The 16,985-nt window shown below is 33.3% G+C and overlaps 1 protein-coding gene across 5 annotated transcripts in view; it reads right to left on the reverse strand.

The window, feature by feature from the left end:
- Nucleotides 1–1,783: 1,783 nt before the first annotated feature.
- The window catches only part of LOC138132541 (sensory neuron membrane protein 1), a 38,379-nt gene continuing 23,177 nt past the window's right edge, over nucleotides 1,784–16,985 (reverse strand). For 3 of the 5 annotated variants that reach the window (XM_069050077.1, XM_069050079.1, XM_069050080.1), the window contains exons 2-8: nucleotides 3,724–3,881; nucleotides 3,524–3,668; nucleotides 3,224–3,475; nucleotides 2,962–3,173; nucleotides 2,625–2,910; nucleotides 2,434–2,559; nucleotides 1,784–2,381 (exon numbers count right to left, since the gene is read on the reverse strand). In XM_069050077.1, the coding sequence (XP_068906178.1) occupies nucleotides 2,103–2,381; nucleotides 2,434–2,559; nucleotides 2,625–2,910; nucleotides 2,962–3,173; nucleotides 3,224–3,475; nucleotides 3,524–3,668; nucleotides 3,724–3,881 (1,458 nt within the window). In that variant the 3' untranslated portion in view covers nucleotides 1,784–2,102. Of the gene's footprint in view, nucleotides 2,382–2,433; nucleotides 2,560–2,624; nucleotides 2,911–2,961; nucleotides 3,174–3,223; nucleotides 3,476–3,523; nucleotides 3,669–3,723; nucleotides 3,882–12,953; nucleotides 13,252–14,198; nucleotides 14,406–16,985 lie in introns of those variants that run through there. The other 2 variants (XM_069050078.1, XM_069050076.1) reach the window with 2 other exon arrangements.

Consider the following 16,985-nt stretch of genomic DNA (forward strand, 5'->3'; position numbering starts at 1 on the left):
GCAAGATCGTAGAAAAAAAAATTACATACTTCTTCTGTTAAATATTTAACGTGATTTATTTTATTGAATTCAATTAAATTGATTTTTAAAAGTTATATTTTTTAAGTGTGGGTCGAAATAAAACTTTTCTGAGCAAGATGTTTACAGAATTACCTATTCGAAGAGAGTTAAGAAGGAGATCTTGTGAGAAATCACGTAAATAGGAATATTGCTACGAAGTTGATTTAGTTAGAATAGCAGTTTCCGCGTAACAGAAATCGATAAAAGGAGCATCAAATCCAAAGCTTGCACGTTGAAAGTTGTATGATAATAAACTATTCATAATAAAATGCTTGTTGACTTGTTGTAAACAAATAAGACAAAATAGAAACGAATGAAAAATAGTTTTGAGAAATATATTTTATATGGTGATAAAAATTAATTTGAGCCTTTTAGTAAGAATGAGAGTCGATTAAAGACCAGAACTTGCAGCATTATTTGCTAGTTAAACACTAAATCAAGAAAGTGATGTAGTGATGAATTTGTGTTTTCATTGATTATGATTTTCTGTATCCAAGATCAAAGCACTACCTATACAACAAATGACAAATATTAGGGTTATTGTTTTCCGGGTTGTGCCACGGTCGTCTGGATTGCTGGGTAGCTGACGTTTCAATAGCCATGCTGCTATCTTCTTCGGAGCTTGTAAATAAACAGTTTATTTACAAGCTCCGAAGATAGCAGCATGGCTATTGAAACGTCAGCTACCCAGCAATCCAGACGACCGCGGCACAACCCGGAAAACAATAACCCTATTGACAACGGCCGTGAAAACCTGCATTCGATTAATGACAAATATTATGCAGAACTCTTTTGCTAAGTGGTGTATATTATAGGAAATAGGGTTTATGAAAACGGATCATGTCACAGTCAATACTTAGGATCCAGTGACATTTTAATAAAAAAAAAAATCAGGTTCATGTTCTGCCGATAACTTGCTATATCTGAGTTTGGACAAGAACACTACTATCGGTCGCTGTAGCCCATCGTGTAGAGAGTTTACTTAGCATTCGAGATGTCCTGTGTTCGAATCCCAAGGCCGGCGGCCTACCAGATATAGTTTTTTTCGGGGACTTTTCCCTTAGAGCATACCACGTAAGATGGTAGTAATGGTTTTTATATCGTTTGGTACCAACAAATGGGTACACCGAGAGGCAAATGCCAGATCGGCATCTCCCCTATTCATCTCTTTACCTTCCAAATCCATGTTTCACTATAATACCAATTCTAACCTACCCAGGGTGGCCTTGAAAGGGCGAAAAACACAGCGGTCCATCCTTCCTAGGAAGGGAACGAAAAATGGAATCTGTGGTGAGTACGACTTTGTCTTATAGTGGCGAGATTTGTTACATTTTGTGTTTGGTTGGGACACTGTTAGTATTTCAGTTTCAAAATAATAAATGTGGTAGTAGTGAGCTGTTTTCGATCGTTGCTGTTTTCAGAATGTCTAACTAGTCTCTTTCCAGCAGTAAAACTGACAGATCTCAATATTTAATATTGGGTCGCCAAATAGCAGAAGAAGTAGGTATTCCCTGACCTTCCACGATGGCAAAAACTTTAAACTTTCAATCTCAAAACATGATAATTCGAGTTGTGCCACTATTGTAGCCCATGAGCGACATTGTTTTCTTTATTTGCCTTAAATGTAAATTTTCTATACTCTCATTTATACTTCTATTTTTATTCGTGAAAAAGTCTAAAACCAACGAGTGACCATTTCGGGTGTCCAAAAGAAAAACCAAGATAGAAATATATTTCGATTTATTTGACTAGCACACCCTGTTACAGCCTTCGTGTAAAATTTTGGCAACTACGCAACTTCCAAGGAACCAACAATATCACTAATTCAAATCATAAAACTATTCAAGACTGAAACAAAAAACTGTTTTTGCCCTAATATTCCTAACTGTGCTGCAACAATCAAACAGGGCAACTAAATAAATCAGTTCCACGATATGAAATAGCTCTAAATAATTACCTATAATAATAATATAAAAAATAATCTATTGCTCTTTCGACTAGACAGAACAAATCACTAAATTCATTTAAACTACGAGATATCATCAATACTTTTCTATTTCGTTGTCGGACATTGCATGATTCACTTGACCACCAAATCCATCGGTTCCGACGGTACTAATTCCATTTGTTTCATTTGCCGGTTTGACTTTGTGAACAGGTGTTATGTTCGCTTCCCCCTTTTTGGCAAAGAACAGATACGCGGCCGCTCCCAGTCCTCCAAGACAACCAACCAGAACCACCCACGTCGTTATCTTGACTATTTTCTTTATTTTGAAAAGATCTTTTATGGGACCAGTGAATGTATTATTCAGCGCAACTCCCTAGAATGTTTCGGAAATTAAACTTAGCACAATAACTGACAACAAGACTCACTTCTTCCACCCAGAACAGTGGTAACACTGTGCTTGGTAATTTGTTAAAGATTGGGACCTTTTCGTTAGGCTCCAGAGGCATGCTGAATTGAAGTCTCTTCGCTGCCGCTACAGGACCTCCAGTGATCTGAAAAGAAACAACCAAATTATAAATATCAATTCAATTTGAAATGACAGAAGAGTACTGCGTACAGATTCGAACAAGATTTGTATCCCGTGATCTTTTTTATTGGGATTTAGGCCTTTGACTCCGTGGACATAGCTCTCGTCGGATTCGTAGAAGTGAGGTAAGGACACGTAAATAGGAACTCCTGCACACTTGAACAGGTCCATCAATCCCTTTTTCAGACAAGTTTCCGGTGTAGGACAATAACATTTCTCGTCAGCATTCTTCGACATGTCTCCCAAAGTAGCCGTGTAGATTCTTACAGGAATACCATCGTACTTGGTGTCTCCACTGTAGACTGCTACCAACGACCTTAAATGGTACAAAATCGTGACGAATTGAAGACTTGGTATTACTTCGTACCTGCACAAATCTGGCGCGAACGAAGCAAGACCTTCCTCTTTAGCAAGGAAGGACGCGAAGACAGTACCATCAGTTCCTTTGTACTGGTTGCACTCTTTCGTGGGCCACACTTCCATTTCCTTTTTTTCGTCATATTCGAGAATTCTCCCGACATCGTGAGAAGTTTTTACACCTCTTAAAACTTTGAACCGTTTACCCGCCGTACCATTTTTCTAAAAATTACAAGAATTAGTCATTGTTTGGTGCAGGAAGGTATTATTACAGGAGCCATAAAGGAAAAGGCTAAATCATCGTCAGTCACGTGCCTTAAGTCGGGGGATTCTTTAAGTTGTGTGCACACTGCTTTCCCAGCGAAGTCCTTGACTCCACAGTTAATTACAACTCCGTCGAAAAGAATGTCCATTGCTTTAGCTGTTACGAAGATTGAGTCGGGAGTTTTGTAAATGGAGTTGATGGCTTTGCTGACCAGTGTTAACATGCCTGGTTTTGTCCGCGCCACTGTGTTTACCATACCCTAAGACAGAACATAAAGACTCTTGTATTTTAATGTTAAAATATTTACCAGAATCAAGGGATGCGGTATCGTTAACATTTGACTTCCGTCAAGACAGCCAGGCCAGTTCGCTTTGTAAAACGTATCTTTGGGGTTGTAAAACATGACATCCTCTTCGTCGCCGTCAGCCAAATCAATTTTTTCTTTCCATTCTCTTAAAAAATAATACTAGTAATACAACAGATTTTTTTGTGTTTGTTGATCTTTACTCGAAACAGAAAGGTCCAACTTCTTGTACTACAGGTAAGGCACCATTTTGGATATCCATAGGATTGGTAACGTTGAACAAATAAACCTTAAAATCTAACGCAAATGGAACTTTGACGAACATTTTTCGTATTTCACTATCTTTGTCTAAGTTCACCATCTGAAATAAACGTACAGATTATAAAATCATCATTAACATCTTTCTATTTATATTAAATAAAGCTGGAGTGCGTAAACATGCGAAAAACATATTTTAATGTTTGGTGTAAATTTATTGTGGGTCGCTGGAATCGGAGTGACATTTTCAGTGAGGAATAGTTTATAAAACAACGCAGGTTAATTGAGGGAATCTACACCACTGGCTTGTAGGAATTCTGTGGTAATGTGGTCGTTGTCTAGTTGCCATTTCCTGAATGTGTGAAACTGAAACTGTTTGCGGAATGTCTTTAATGTAGCGTTGTTGGATAAAACTATCTTAACAAGAAAATTTATTTAGGTTAGAACAGTGATTCGCAAAGTGGGGGATACAGTCCTGTGCGAGACGTTGGGCTAATCAAGGGGTGGAGTGGCGTTGAAAGACAAAGTAGCTGAAGAACTCCAGGGGGTGATAAAGCGATAAGAACACGCAGCGTAAACGGCAAGACTGTTATTAGTGCATTTATTTCAAAGCAAGGTAATTTCAACACAATATAAGACTTTGTAAGGAATTTGAAACATCAAAGGAAGGATAAAACGATTCTGAATGATTTAAACAGTTTTTAAGAAGAGTTGTCAGCAGTTTTGTTTAGAAACATTTAAATCTGTGTTGTTAACTACAGTGTGGAATAAAATGATTTACATCTAGTTACCTTTGCATTATCCTTGTAAAAATACGAAATGCCGCTCTACAAAAAAAAAAGGAAGCCTAACCTCAAAATATATATCCAAATTCCAAATGTGATTTATTGCGAAGGGATGATATGAATGCAAAGTAGAGATTGAAATTAAAAAGGAGCTAACAAAAGCAAGTCACAGCTAATGTTGAAAGTGGCCACCAACGTTTGTTAATTCAATTTAGTAAATTGTAACAATTGTCAATTCGATTGATGACATTTATTGACAGAACTAATAGTTCGGCACTTCGAAAAAAAAGTAGAGCGGTACAGGAAAATTTACATGTGCAAAAATTCCAAACGTAACTAGATGTAAATCATTTTATTCCACACTGTATAATTATATATAATATATATTATAAGTGCTCAGGACATTTCAATATTTCGATCATCGTTGTTTTAGTTTTAACTTCCAACCAAACAAAGATCTCACTTTCAAATGGTTGAATGTGGGAATCAACGCTCCTTCTCAGTAACGTAAAGAAACTGGTATCGCTCCATCAAGCCCACCATCCCATTAAACATATTCAATAGACAGAGTAGGCACACTATTTTATTATTATTGTTTGAAAAAAAAACAGAATGTGTCGTAAAGACGCACGATAGAAGTGAAACTTTTGTATTACAGGGAAACATTGTAATTATTCATCAATCACTTTTAAATAGCATATTCACAACAAAATTGTATATTTTAATGAAGAAAATAAATTATAAACAGAGATAACACTAAACAATATCGAAATGCGTAACTCATTATTCATTTTTTAGCCTCCAAATTAAAGAGAGGACATTATCGATAAATGCCGTGAGTGTGACAAAGACAGAAGTATACACAATTTTAAGGGATGTTTGTATCGTGTCAAACAGATTAATTTACATAATTAGGCTCCAAATTAAGTGAGATGGAAATATTGGCGCAACCGTTGTGCGAGACAGTGTTTACCCCCACCACTTTTCGTCACACAAAAAGTTGCCGATCAGAATTTCAAGACCCTCCCATAAAAAGTTTCACTTCAAAAAAAAGTCATTTACTTTTATGTTGTAAATTAAGTAAAAATTTCAATTCTATCATTAATGTTATTAAACGAGATTATTTACGTTATTAACTAATGAAAGACCTTTATGGACATTTTGCATGATTTGTTTTGAGTAGTAGCATTAGTGAATTTTACACCAATTAGGGATGGGATTAATAAAAAAAAGTTGTGGTATGTTACGTATGCGCGACACTGGTTCGTCGTTTATTGGCTCTGAGACACAAAATAACTATTTAATCTATAATTTATAATTTATGTATAAAGGCCCAAAAAGTGGATCTTTTTCGCCCGAGTCTGGGTTTTCTAGTCGAGGGGCAGCAGAGACTTGAAAACAGATGAGGACAAGACACTTTTTGGCCGAGGTGCACACAACGTTTTTCGTGTTCGTTTAGGCAAAAATTTTGAAAAACATGAATTAATTGTAAATTTTGAGGTTATCTTTGACAGATGTTAAGTTAGGTATATAAAGTGAAAAATTTATACTACGTGACAAAGAAAGGTAAACAAACACCCAGTATTTATAGTTTTATTTCAATAAGTTTTTGCGGGCAAATGTGTTTTGGGTCAGATAAGAAATGATTAAATTTGCAGCCCTATCTATGCAGTATTCTACCTTTTGTGCTGCTGGTTCGGTTATTGCAAGTGCAAGGAAATCTTGTTTACATTGAAAATTTTGACTTTTGAATTTTAGACAACTTATTGGAAAAGTGTTTTTGCAAGGCGAGAAATGCCGCGAGTGCGTACACTTGGTCAGATTCCTCAGTTTAGTGACTTTGAAAGAGGGTGGATTTTAGAAATTGCCAGAAGAATTGGCTGATCTGTAGGCACCATTTTAAGATGTTGTCAAGCATGGACTCCAGAAGGCCGTGAACACAGGGCTAGGGGCACCGGACGTCGTAGGATGACAACAAGAGAATCAAGATCAATAAAAGGGTATTTACCTTTCTTTGTCGCGTAGTATATATCTATACCTATTTAGTTATATACCACTTTTCACGTTATGTATCTCGGGAAACGAACACGAAGTAGTTAATTGTACAACTAGTTATGAAAGTCATACTTTTTTTCACGAATTTGCAGATTGATTAACGAGGGCGTAACCCGAGTTAATCAAGCAAATAAGTGAAAAAAAGATACTTTCATAACGTGTTGTGCACACTATTTTTTTTTGCATATCGATGTAAGTTGAGAAATTTGGTCTAAAAGGATTTATAAAAAATTACAAAAAAAAAAATAGGTATGCTTTGACAATCATCTCCAAGGAGATGGAATAAAATGATGCAAAAAAGTATTACTTTCACTACGATTTTGCGTGTAAAAAAGTGCCACTTTCATTACGATATGCAAAAAATGAAATTGTGTATTTGATTGACGACTAATGGTGATGCTGGCAAAAAATGTGAAGAGAAACTATTATCATAAATTTGTTCCAAGTATTTACGTAGTGATACCCAGAAAAAAGAAAAGGGAAAAACTGGACGAAACTCCTACTCGCAAGAAATATATGCCCCAACTCCTAGGCTTCACTGCTTGCTGTTTATTTGTGATGTGCGCCTTGCAACTCAAAAAAAGAGCATCAAACTTTTTCAAATAAGTTAGTGTCCTATGTTTTAGCATAGAAGTATAAAATAGTTATTTTTGTATTAAGTGCGCAAAATGATTGTTTTTTGTTGGGGCATGAGAATGAGTTTTTAGTCGAGACCGTTATGTCGAGACTTCAAACTCATTCGAATGCGCCAACAAAACAATCATCTTGTGCACGAAATACAAACACTATTTTTTCTACAACCGCATTTGAGAATTTTTGTTTTTTTTAATTTTTGTAAAATTTTCTTTAGATGAAAGAAAGATGATTGTTTTGTTGGCGCATTCGAATGAGTTTGAAATCTCGACCTGACGGTCTCAACCAAAAACTCATTATCATGCCCCAACAAAAAACAATCATTTTGCGCACTTAATACCAAAATAACTATACTACGGAATGGAGATCTTTCTAGATCGAATTTGGAAACAGTAGTGTACGAAAATGTAAAATGTCTCTTTGTTGATTTAGTGATTTAGTATTTCCATAACTCGAGCGTTCACAGTTGCGTGAAAACATTATCTTAATCTGATAATAGTAATTATACACCAAGGTAGAGAAGACATTTTTTTAAGCCGAGGTAGTTTAGGAATAAAGAAGCGAGGCTTAAAATTGTCTTCTCTACCTTGGTGTATATATTATTTTTTTCTCTACTAGATACGTTAAAACCCTTTCTAATAATAATTATTAATTAAATTTGTTTGTCCGATGCGACAATCCGAGTTCTCATTTTTCAACGGTCGCTATGAAAATTGAAAATCGTTAACCAATAAAATCAAAGAAAATCTTTCGTTGCTAGGTGACGGCGAATTATTAACTAGTAGGAGAGAAATTCTACTTCTGAGTTCAGTTCGAGAGTCAATAATGACGCCTTCTAAGACTAGTAGTGAAAAAATAAAATTTTTGTATTTTCGTAATGTTTAATTTTTATGTCCGAGAAATACTCATCTCAAGTTGAATTTGCGTTCATTTTAACCGATGTTTTCATCTTAATCCGAATGATTTAGTAGATATTATTTTTTAATGATTATAAAATAATAATTTTAGAACATTAAATTTGCAAATTACATTTTACTTTTCCTTTAGTTTTAACAAAAGCGACTGAAACTTTGAATTTTAAAATGACAAATAATAAATTTGTTTATTGGTTAAATTTTATACCTCAATACCCATGCTCTTGTGCAAATAACCAGAAAACGACAGTATAATATCAGGTGTTATTTTAACTTTCACCTGGCAGTAGGCGTTGAAGAGTCGATTGTGAACGCACCACTCGTGTAAAACGTAAGATTTAAACAGCTGATCTGTGATCCGTAACCTGTACAGTGCGTTCACAATCGTTCAACGTCTACTATATGAGGTGAAATTTAGAAAAACACCGGATATCTCGGATATTTATAAAAATGTTTTGTTTTCATATTTGTTAAATTTAATTATTTATTATTAGTATTACTAATTTCAAACAAAATTAAATTATCTTATGTTATTTAAACCGTCTGCATCTCATTTTAACATTTGAAGATATGGTCAAAGTTATAAAGGTGTTTTTATACTGGGTGCCCCAAAATTCGCGGAACAACGTAGTAGTACGTTGTTAAGTAGTCATTAAGAGATCAGGTAAAAATGTTTAAAAAAATCAATCTTCTTTTTTGTAGAAGATATGGACCTATTCGTTACACTAAATGTGGAACATTTAAAAACATTCTATGCATCCCAATAGTCTGCAAATATTTCATTTTTGTTGTATCCATGGAAATGAGAGGGAAAAATCAAAGCCGTGTTGCCGTATGCTATTTGAGGTAAAAAGAACATAAAATTACTACTTGGAAATGCTGGAAATAATGAAGAAAATAATTGCAAACCTGATCACAATCGTTCAAAATTATTAGGCCACTGGCTAGTAAAAGACAAATAGTCAAAAAAATTTTTATTATTTAAAATAAATGATATCAAAGCTGCACCGTTTGGGCCCCCATATCTTCAAACCTAAGAGGTAGAGAATTTTTTAATTATTTTTCTCGTTATTTTCTAACATGAATTGACATTGCCTCATTGAGTTATTCCGCGAATTTTGGGGCACCCAGTATATGAGGTGCAGTGTTGCATTTAACCATTGCGAGTATCACATTAAATATGAAACAAAATGTGCTTTTAGTAAAATATCTAGGTAAAAATTAATTAACTTTTTTACAACATGCAAATTTCTGAGCTAAATATTTATACTTAAATTCTTTTGCTGTTTTCGTTACGACTGGTAGTCATTACTTATTGACAATAAATTCCACATGATATGAGGACAATGTTAAAACCATAAAAAACAATAAGTCACTTGTTATATAACCGCAAATGTATATTTATTTTTTAATTCGTTGCATCACTGCAGCTATCTGTTATTATATAGCAACTTTGAATCTGTAATGACAACGTTTTCAAGGCAATGTACCAATAAGTAGATACTACTAATATTTCATAATTAGCAACATAACTTGTAAGACTTGTAACTGTAAGACTACAAGATTTTAGATTAATATTTAAAATTGTATAGAATGTATAAGTACCTACTTATTTAAAACAAATGTTTCTTTTCTATTAAACTACATTAGGTATTTTTATGTCTGCTTAATACGAGTACATTCTACAACCAAACAGTAATAAATGCAATGTTTTATTTTTTGCATATTGTTTGTCCTCGAGACTGACTTAACAACTGAATTTTTCACACGTTATTATCATACAATGGTGCAAAATACAATTAAAGGCTTCTTTAGATGTGTCATTTTTATTTTACGCGTAAATGATTACGATGATAAAAATGATTCACATTAATTAAATTTAAGTAGTGTATTTTGCATGGATTTGTGGCACATCATCTAAAAAATGTTATACAGGTGTCCCCAAAAAAGAAGACGAGTCCATAACTCCGTTATTTATCGGAAGATTTTAATTATCTGTACACCAAATTAAATGGTTGTTAATAGGCTACAAAATGGCCTAATAAATTCAAGTATAGCCCCATGGACTTCAAAGGTAAACTGTCAAAATATTTTTTTTCAAATACATATTTTTTTTAGTAATTATGATAGAGATTTTTATTCTGATAACAACAATGTATCACAAATATACACTTAAATACCAAAAATTCACAAAAAAAAAAAATTAAAAAAACGCTACTATCGTCTATGTTCAATGTTTTATGCTAAACATTGGCGGCATATCTGCGCAATCCCACATGTTATTATTTGTCATTTATTTTTCCAGCTACCTTAATTTGGTTATTACATTGTAACGCAATGCATTTTGATAGCTTTTCGCTTGGTGCTCGTCATTTGTTTCAAAAGTTAGTGTAATTTTTTTATGTGAAGTTATACTTATGATACATTGTTGTTTTCAGAATTAAAATTTCTATCAGAATTACTAAAAAAAAAAGTAGTAATCCCATTTGTTAAAAATGTTTTGACAGTTTAGTCTTGAAGCCTTTGGTACGTGAATAAAACCGTGAATAATAATGAATAATGAATGAATACGTGAATTTATTAAGCCGTTTTGTAGCCTACTAACAACCATTTGATTTGGTGTATAGATAATTAAAATCCTCCGATAAATAAGGGAGCTATGGACTCGTCTTTTTTTTTGGGACACTCTGTATAAGTTCAATCAATTTTAATTTATTATTTACATATTAAGATATTTATATAAATTTTACATCAATAATTAAACATAAAATGAAATTTTAATAAACCAAGAAATTAGAATTAATTTTTAATAGCAACAAAAAATGTCAAAAATGAATCTTGTAGTATACTGGTATATTTCACGAGTGATAGAACCCGACGGAATTGAAAATTCACCCCACAATACATTTCCAAAGTTAATGTGGTTATTTCAGATATCGTATTGTTTTAAAATCAAATTGGGAATCCATTATGTATGAATTTGATTCCAATAATTTAATTTGTCATAACCGACATTTACCAAAAAACAATATCCAGGTTAACTTTACAAATGTATAGAGAGGGTTACATTTTCAATTCCATCGGACTCATTATCACTCGTGAAATACCCTGTATTCGTTTGCAAAATGAGACATTATTTTATTTTTTATTACCTTCATTATAGTATATTACGCTACAAGTTTCGTAAGTGTAACATATCAGAATTGAAGAAAAGTTCTTTCGATTTTTTTAGTTACCGAGAGTTAATAAAGACTTAACATCATGTAGTCTATACTGCTTTTATTATTTATCATACGGGGTATTTTACGAGTGATACTGATAATGAACGGAAAATGCAACTCACAATACACTTGCAAAGTTAACGCCGATATTGTTTTTTGGTTTAAAAAACATAGTTAGCTGTGCAGATTCGTAAATTTTGACATAAACGTCATTCGTTTGGTTAGGTAAATGAAATTGTGAAAAAACAAGAGTTTTTAGAAAAATGTTTATTCAATTAATGTAATAAATGTGCAAAATGCCGTCCACCGCTTCTGTCACAAAATTGAATTCATGTCCAAAGCAAATTATCACTCGTGAAATGCGCTGTATAAAAATAAATAAATTGTCGTTGTTTCGGTTATTGCTTATTAGACACTTATTTTTTATTGTACATAGAGGTATTTTCATATTTGGTGGCGGAAACAAAAGACTAAGAAATGTCACAAAAATGTATTGTCAGTGTCAAATTTCTCATAAACGCCGTAAAAAGGAATGTCTAGGTAAATTTAAATTTTCGCTAAATTGATTGAAAAAATAAATTCTAAAGAAACCAATTTTTGTCAGTGGTTCAAAAGGAAAAGTTATTCTCATATAATCAAACGCATTACAAATTATGTCTCTAGTTCGACGATAAATAACTTTCTTATTGCCAATCACGAACGTCTTTGAGAAATTTGACACTGACAATACAAATTTGTGACATTTCTCAGTCTTTTGTTTCCGCCATCAAATATGAAAATATCTCTAACAACATTAGCGCTTTTATATTTCATAACCTCTCTGATATTTTTTTGTTTTCTGTGAAACCTAGTCAATAAACTTGGTAAGTATGTGAAAAATTACGATCGTGCGAAAATATATAGATATGTACGTGAAAACATCCAAAAATAATTTTATGTTTAGGATAATTTTTAATTTAATTTACAGTGGGTAGTATGCATAAGAATAAGCATTTGCTTATACTATATATTTGTCTTTTTCTATCTAATAGAGTCCATGTTTTTCTATCTCTCACTAATACAAGTAAAAGCATTTGCTAATGGTTTATGCATATGATCCAATGATTCAAAATCAAAGAAATTCGGGGCACTTTTCCAGATTCCGCATTATTATCGGAAATTTTTGTATTGTAATTTGTATTGGTCTTGGTTAATTTACAGCATAAAATTTAAAATTATTTGTAAGTATGTACGAATTAAAATTTTACTAGGAATAGTTTAACAAAATTACACTACGATCAATAAGAAAGTTCGAATTTAATTTTTGACTGGTTCTATTTTTAACAACATACATGAGTTGCAAAAGGAATTTGCTGGACATAAAAAAACTGGCTAAAAACTATTTTTTATTAAACAAATTATTAGCCGCCTATTTTATTGACCGTAATTATTTTTGCAGTTTTTCTAGGAATAAGTTAATAAATTAGATTCTTTAATTTGTATGCATTGGAAAGTTTCATTAAGTGAAGACAAGCTTAAAGTGTATTTGCAGTGCCTCGATAAACCTGTGTGCTTTACGTCGACTTACTTTCTTCACTTTTCCTTTGATCATTTTAGGAAAGGCAATAAATCCAAAAATAACAATAACACAAGCGCCGATCGCACACCCGATGGCGATTTTCACCGGTAACCTCATCTTTTTCTTTTTCGGGGATTTCCTCTCTTTATAACAATCGTAAATGCACTTTAGTGATTCGAAAGAGAACTTAAGCAAACGTAACTTAGGAAAAAGTAAAAATAACAAGTCCTTCCGACGAATCGGTTTCATTCACTAAACCGCGTGGCCATCCGTTCGAGATATATACAGACAGGTAGTAAAGATGACACTACACCTGTAAAGACAATGTTATCGCATTACGGGGATAATGATTGGTCGTGAGAGGGGATGACACCGACCATTTACAAAGCTCCAAGTAAATATGAATTGTCCATTATTAAAACGTTTAAAATTCAATAGACACATTATTTATTGAAGAAGAGTTGCTCAAAGTTCGGCTACGTAATAATTTCCTTAAGACTCGTTAATATTTAGGAGATAATTGCCACAACCCTAACCTACTACACCAGATATGTGTCTCTTGACATCACTTATTCACGAAATGTTGATATTTATTTTTATTACGGACGTTGCTGTTGAATTAATCTTTGTCCTGCAGTAGCTATTGATTTTTATTTAATATTTTACAATTCACTTGAAAAGAATTAACGATTAGCTCAATCCCTCTAGTTTCATATTGAACAAAGTAACGACGTACTTCTCCCATTACAATAATAGGTGGTCTAGTCGCTAAGTACCAATTTGGCACATGCAAAAGAACAGAACTTGTTAATTCCAAGTCTTTAAATAATTATCTCAATTACGGCCGCATGCATGTTTACGTATTATGTATTGTACTCTCCTTAGTTTAATATTTCTGTATTTGAAGCTTCTTAAATTTTATGCATGGGGTGTCACAAATATCGGGTGTTAATTTTAATGTATCCTCAAAGTAGGCGTTGAAGAGTCGATTGTGATCGCACCACAAATTACAGATCACGGATCAGCAGCTATTTAAATGTAACCTCACTTTTTGCGTTGTTTGTGTTTTTACACTGCAAACTGACGTGTGGTGGGTTCACAATCGACTCTTCCACTCCAACTTTGAGAATAAATTTAAATGAACACCCGATAATAATTGCTCGCTATCTCTCCAAGGTTTCGTTTGTTTCCATATTGGGTCTTCGTCAAAGTTTCTCGTTAGGTTTGACAATAAATTAAATTCTTTATTTTTACCTTTGCCTACTCCAATCTTTTTTCGCCTTCCTTTCTCACTCCGTTGCACTCTTAAAACTTTAAAAACCGTAAAAATCGTCACTGTACAATGTCGGTTTGATAATTTTTTTTTATTACGAAGGAAAACAAACGTAAAATAATAGATTTGGTTTTGTTACTGACAGCTGGTCGGTGCTCACGTGTATCCTTCGCAAATTGAAGGAATAAGTGGTGAGTACATTCGGACATACAATACAGCGGACTTTGAAATTAATCAATAGAAACAGGATTTCCGCCAAAAGTCAATAGAAATCATGCATTTACAAAGCTGATGAGACTTTCAACACAAAATTCAATGTTAAATAAAGCACTACAAAATGCGCTTCATTTTGATACGATGTATGATTTTTTTTAGAGATAATGAAGATGTGTTAATTATGGAAATATTTTCTTGCTCGTTGAGCTTCTTGAAAACAACAGGTCAATTTTATTTTTCTTAAGATTATAACGGTAATGGATACACACGTTAGGTCACAATAAAAGATTTACTTATACTTGGTACATATAGTTAGATTACACTGTATTCAAGCAGACAAAGTGAGATTAGCGTTTCGGGAACTCGGTTTCACTCGAGACATAGCAGTAAGAGGAAGGTGAGTTGGATTGGAGTTGCTAACAAATTCTGGCTCCGAAGGTAAAGGTAAGGTAAAGAATCATATCCATATTTTTCATTGCCACAGTGCTCGGTCCGCTCCAAAGGGTTCGCTAGTTGGTCTTACAGCGAGGTTGAAGGGCTTCGGCCAATAGTGGACGAGTAGGGATAGTCACCTCCATAGAGGGGATGTGCGGTGCGCGCCCAGAGAGGGTACCAGGGGAGCGCCACGGAACTAAAGCGTCGTTTTCATGGTGGCTTTACAAGCGTGGCTCGCTCGGCTAGTTTGGCTTTGGAAGAGTCGTTTTCATTTTCATGGTGGCTTGCTACTTCAAGACAGCCACGCCAACGCGCATGCGCTATTGAGCGAGCTAGCGTTGAATTGTCACATCAGCTGATTTGATTATGTAGTTGCGAGTTAGAGCGCATGCGCAAGCTTCCAAAGCCTAAGGGTGGCTTTGAAAAATAGAAATATTTCCTATTCTAGCAAAGTCCGAGCCACGCCGTGGCGTTTTTTAAAAGCTGTGCTCCCATTGGTCGAGCGGCTTCCAAGCCAAGCGAGCCACGCTTGTAAAGCCACCATGAAAATGACCCTTAATGGCTAGAAGATATATTTTTTGATTATTTAAATTTTTTCACCCTTTCCATTTTCCTCGCACTGACGTGAACACCAATTCTATTTTTAAATAGAAACTTCCATTTTTTTCCCAGATTTGGATATTAATGTTTATTACTATTATACAGTGAGCGGCAAAAGTATGGAATAAATTCATTAAAAATTAAACAAAATTTTTTTCAAAAAAATCTTTGAACAGGTCAATTTTAGTTTATAAAAATACATGTTTTAGTATCAAAGAAAATTCCAAGCAGTCATTTGTTTTCGAGTTATCACGTCATCGATAGTTTTTTTAAATGGAAACCCCCTATTTTTTTTCTTGATTCTGATAGCCCTTTTAATTGTCTAAATAATAGTATAAAAATTTTGTTATCTTACATAAGAAAATTTTTGAGAAAAAAAATACTAAATTTGGAAAAAATAAATTTTATAACGAACAAAAACAAGTCAAAAAATCAAGTAGCTAAATCAAACAGTCAAATGTTATTGTCAATTTCATTCGTATGTGTTATTTGTTTTACAAAACGTTTTCCAAAATGACTCATTTAACAGAAACACAACGTATAGAAATTTTAATTTTGATTGGGTGCGCGGATAAAACTAGATAAAACTAAAACAGGGGGAATTTCTTCATAAACTTGTTTATTGTCAACAAGCTGGGGGATGGCAAATCGAACATTTAATTCCATAATTTTAAATACGTCCTAACACAGTTTTTGACTTGTTTTTGTTCGTTATAATTTATTATTATTATTTTTTTTCTCAAAAATTTCCTTATGTAAGGTAACAAAATTTTTATACTGGCGTTTAGACAATTAAAAGGGCTATCAGAATCAAGAAAAAAAATAGGGGGTTTCCATTTAAAAAAAACTATCGATGACGTCATAACTCGAAAACAAATGACTGTTTTGAATTTTATTTTGCATTAAAATATGTATTTTTATAAACTAAAATTGACCTGTCCAAAGATTTTTTTGAAAAAAATTTTGTTTAATTTTTAATGAATTTATTCCATACTTTTGCCGCTCACTGTATATAATGGATGGGCTTTGAAGGACTAGTAATTCTGCTATTAACAAATTAAAAGAATATCCAAAATGCACATTTTTAACTAAAAAATCTCCTAAATTGGTGTTTAATTTATCATTCTGAAGAGGATTTATTAAGTGGCCTCCAGCTTTTCTCAATCTCACGCCATTAGATTTTTTATGGGGTTACTTAATTTGACCAGTTACAGTAAAGCAACTGAAGAAGGAATCAAGGATTAAAATGATGACAATCCATCCCCAAACTTGTTCGTAGTTCTAAAAATGCTTAGAGCGATTGCTTTAGAAAACAAATTTGGACCCTCTTCTGACCCCTAAGTTCCTTTTGCAGACTCCTTTGAAGTTTTTTTTATGGAAGTAAACTGCATTTTTTACTGTCAAACTTCAATCTGCCTTAGACAACTTAATGAAGGGGAGTCAAATTATATAATTGTTTACTATTAAATACCTATAGCAAGATGTTTCATAGCTATTTACTCCAAGAAAGAACATAA

The sequence above is a fragment of the Tenebrio molitor genome, chromosome 6 (assembly GCF_963966145.1).
Source record: "Tenebrio molitor chromosome 6, icTenMoli1.1, whole genome shotgun sequence".
In the NCBI taxonomy this organism is placed as follows: Eukaryota; Metazoa; Arthropoda; class Insecta; order Coleoptera; family Tenebrionidae; genus Tenebrio; species Tenebrio molitor.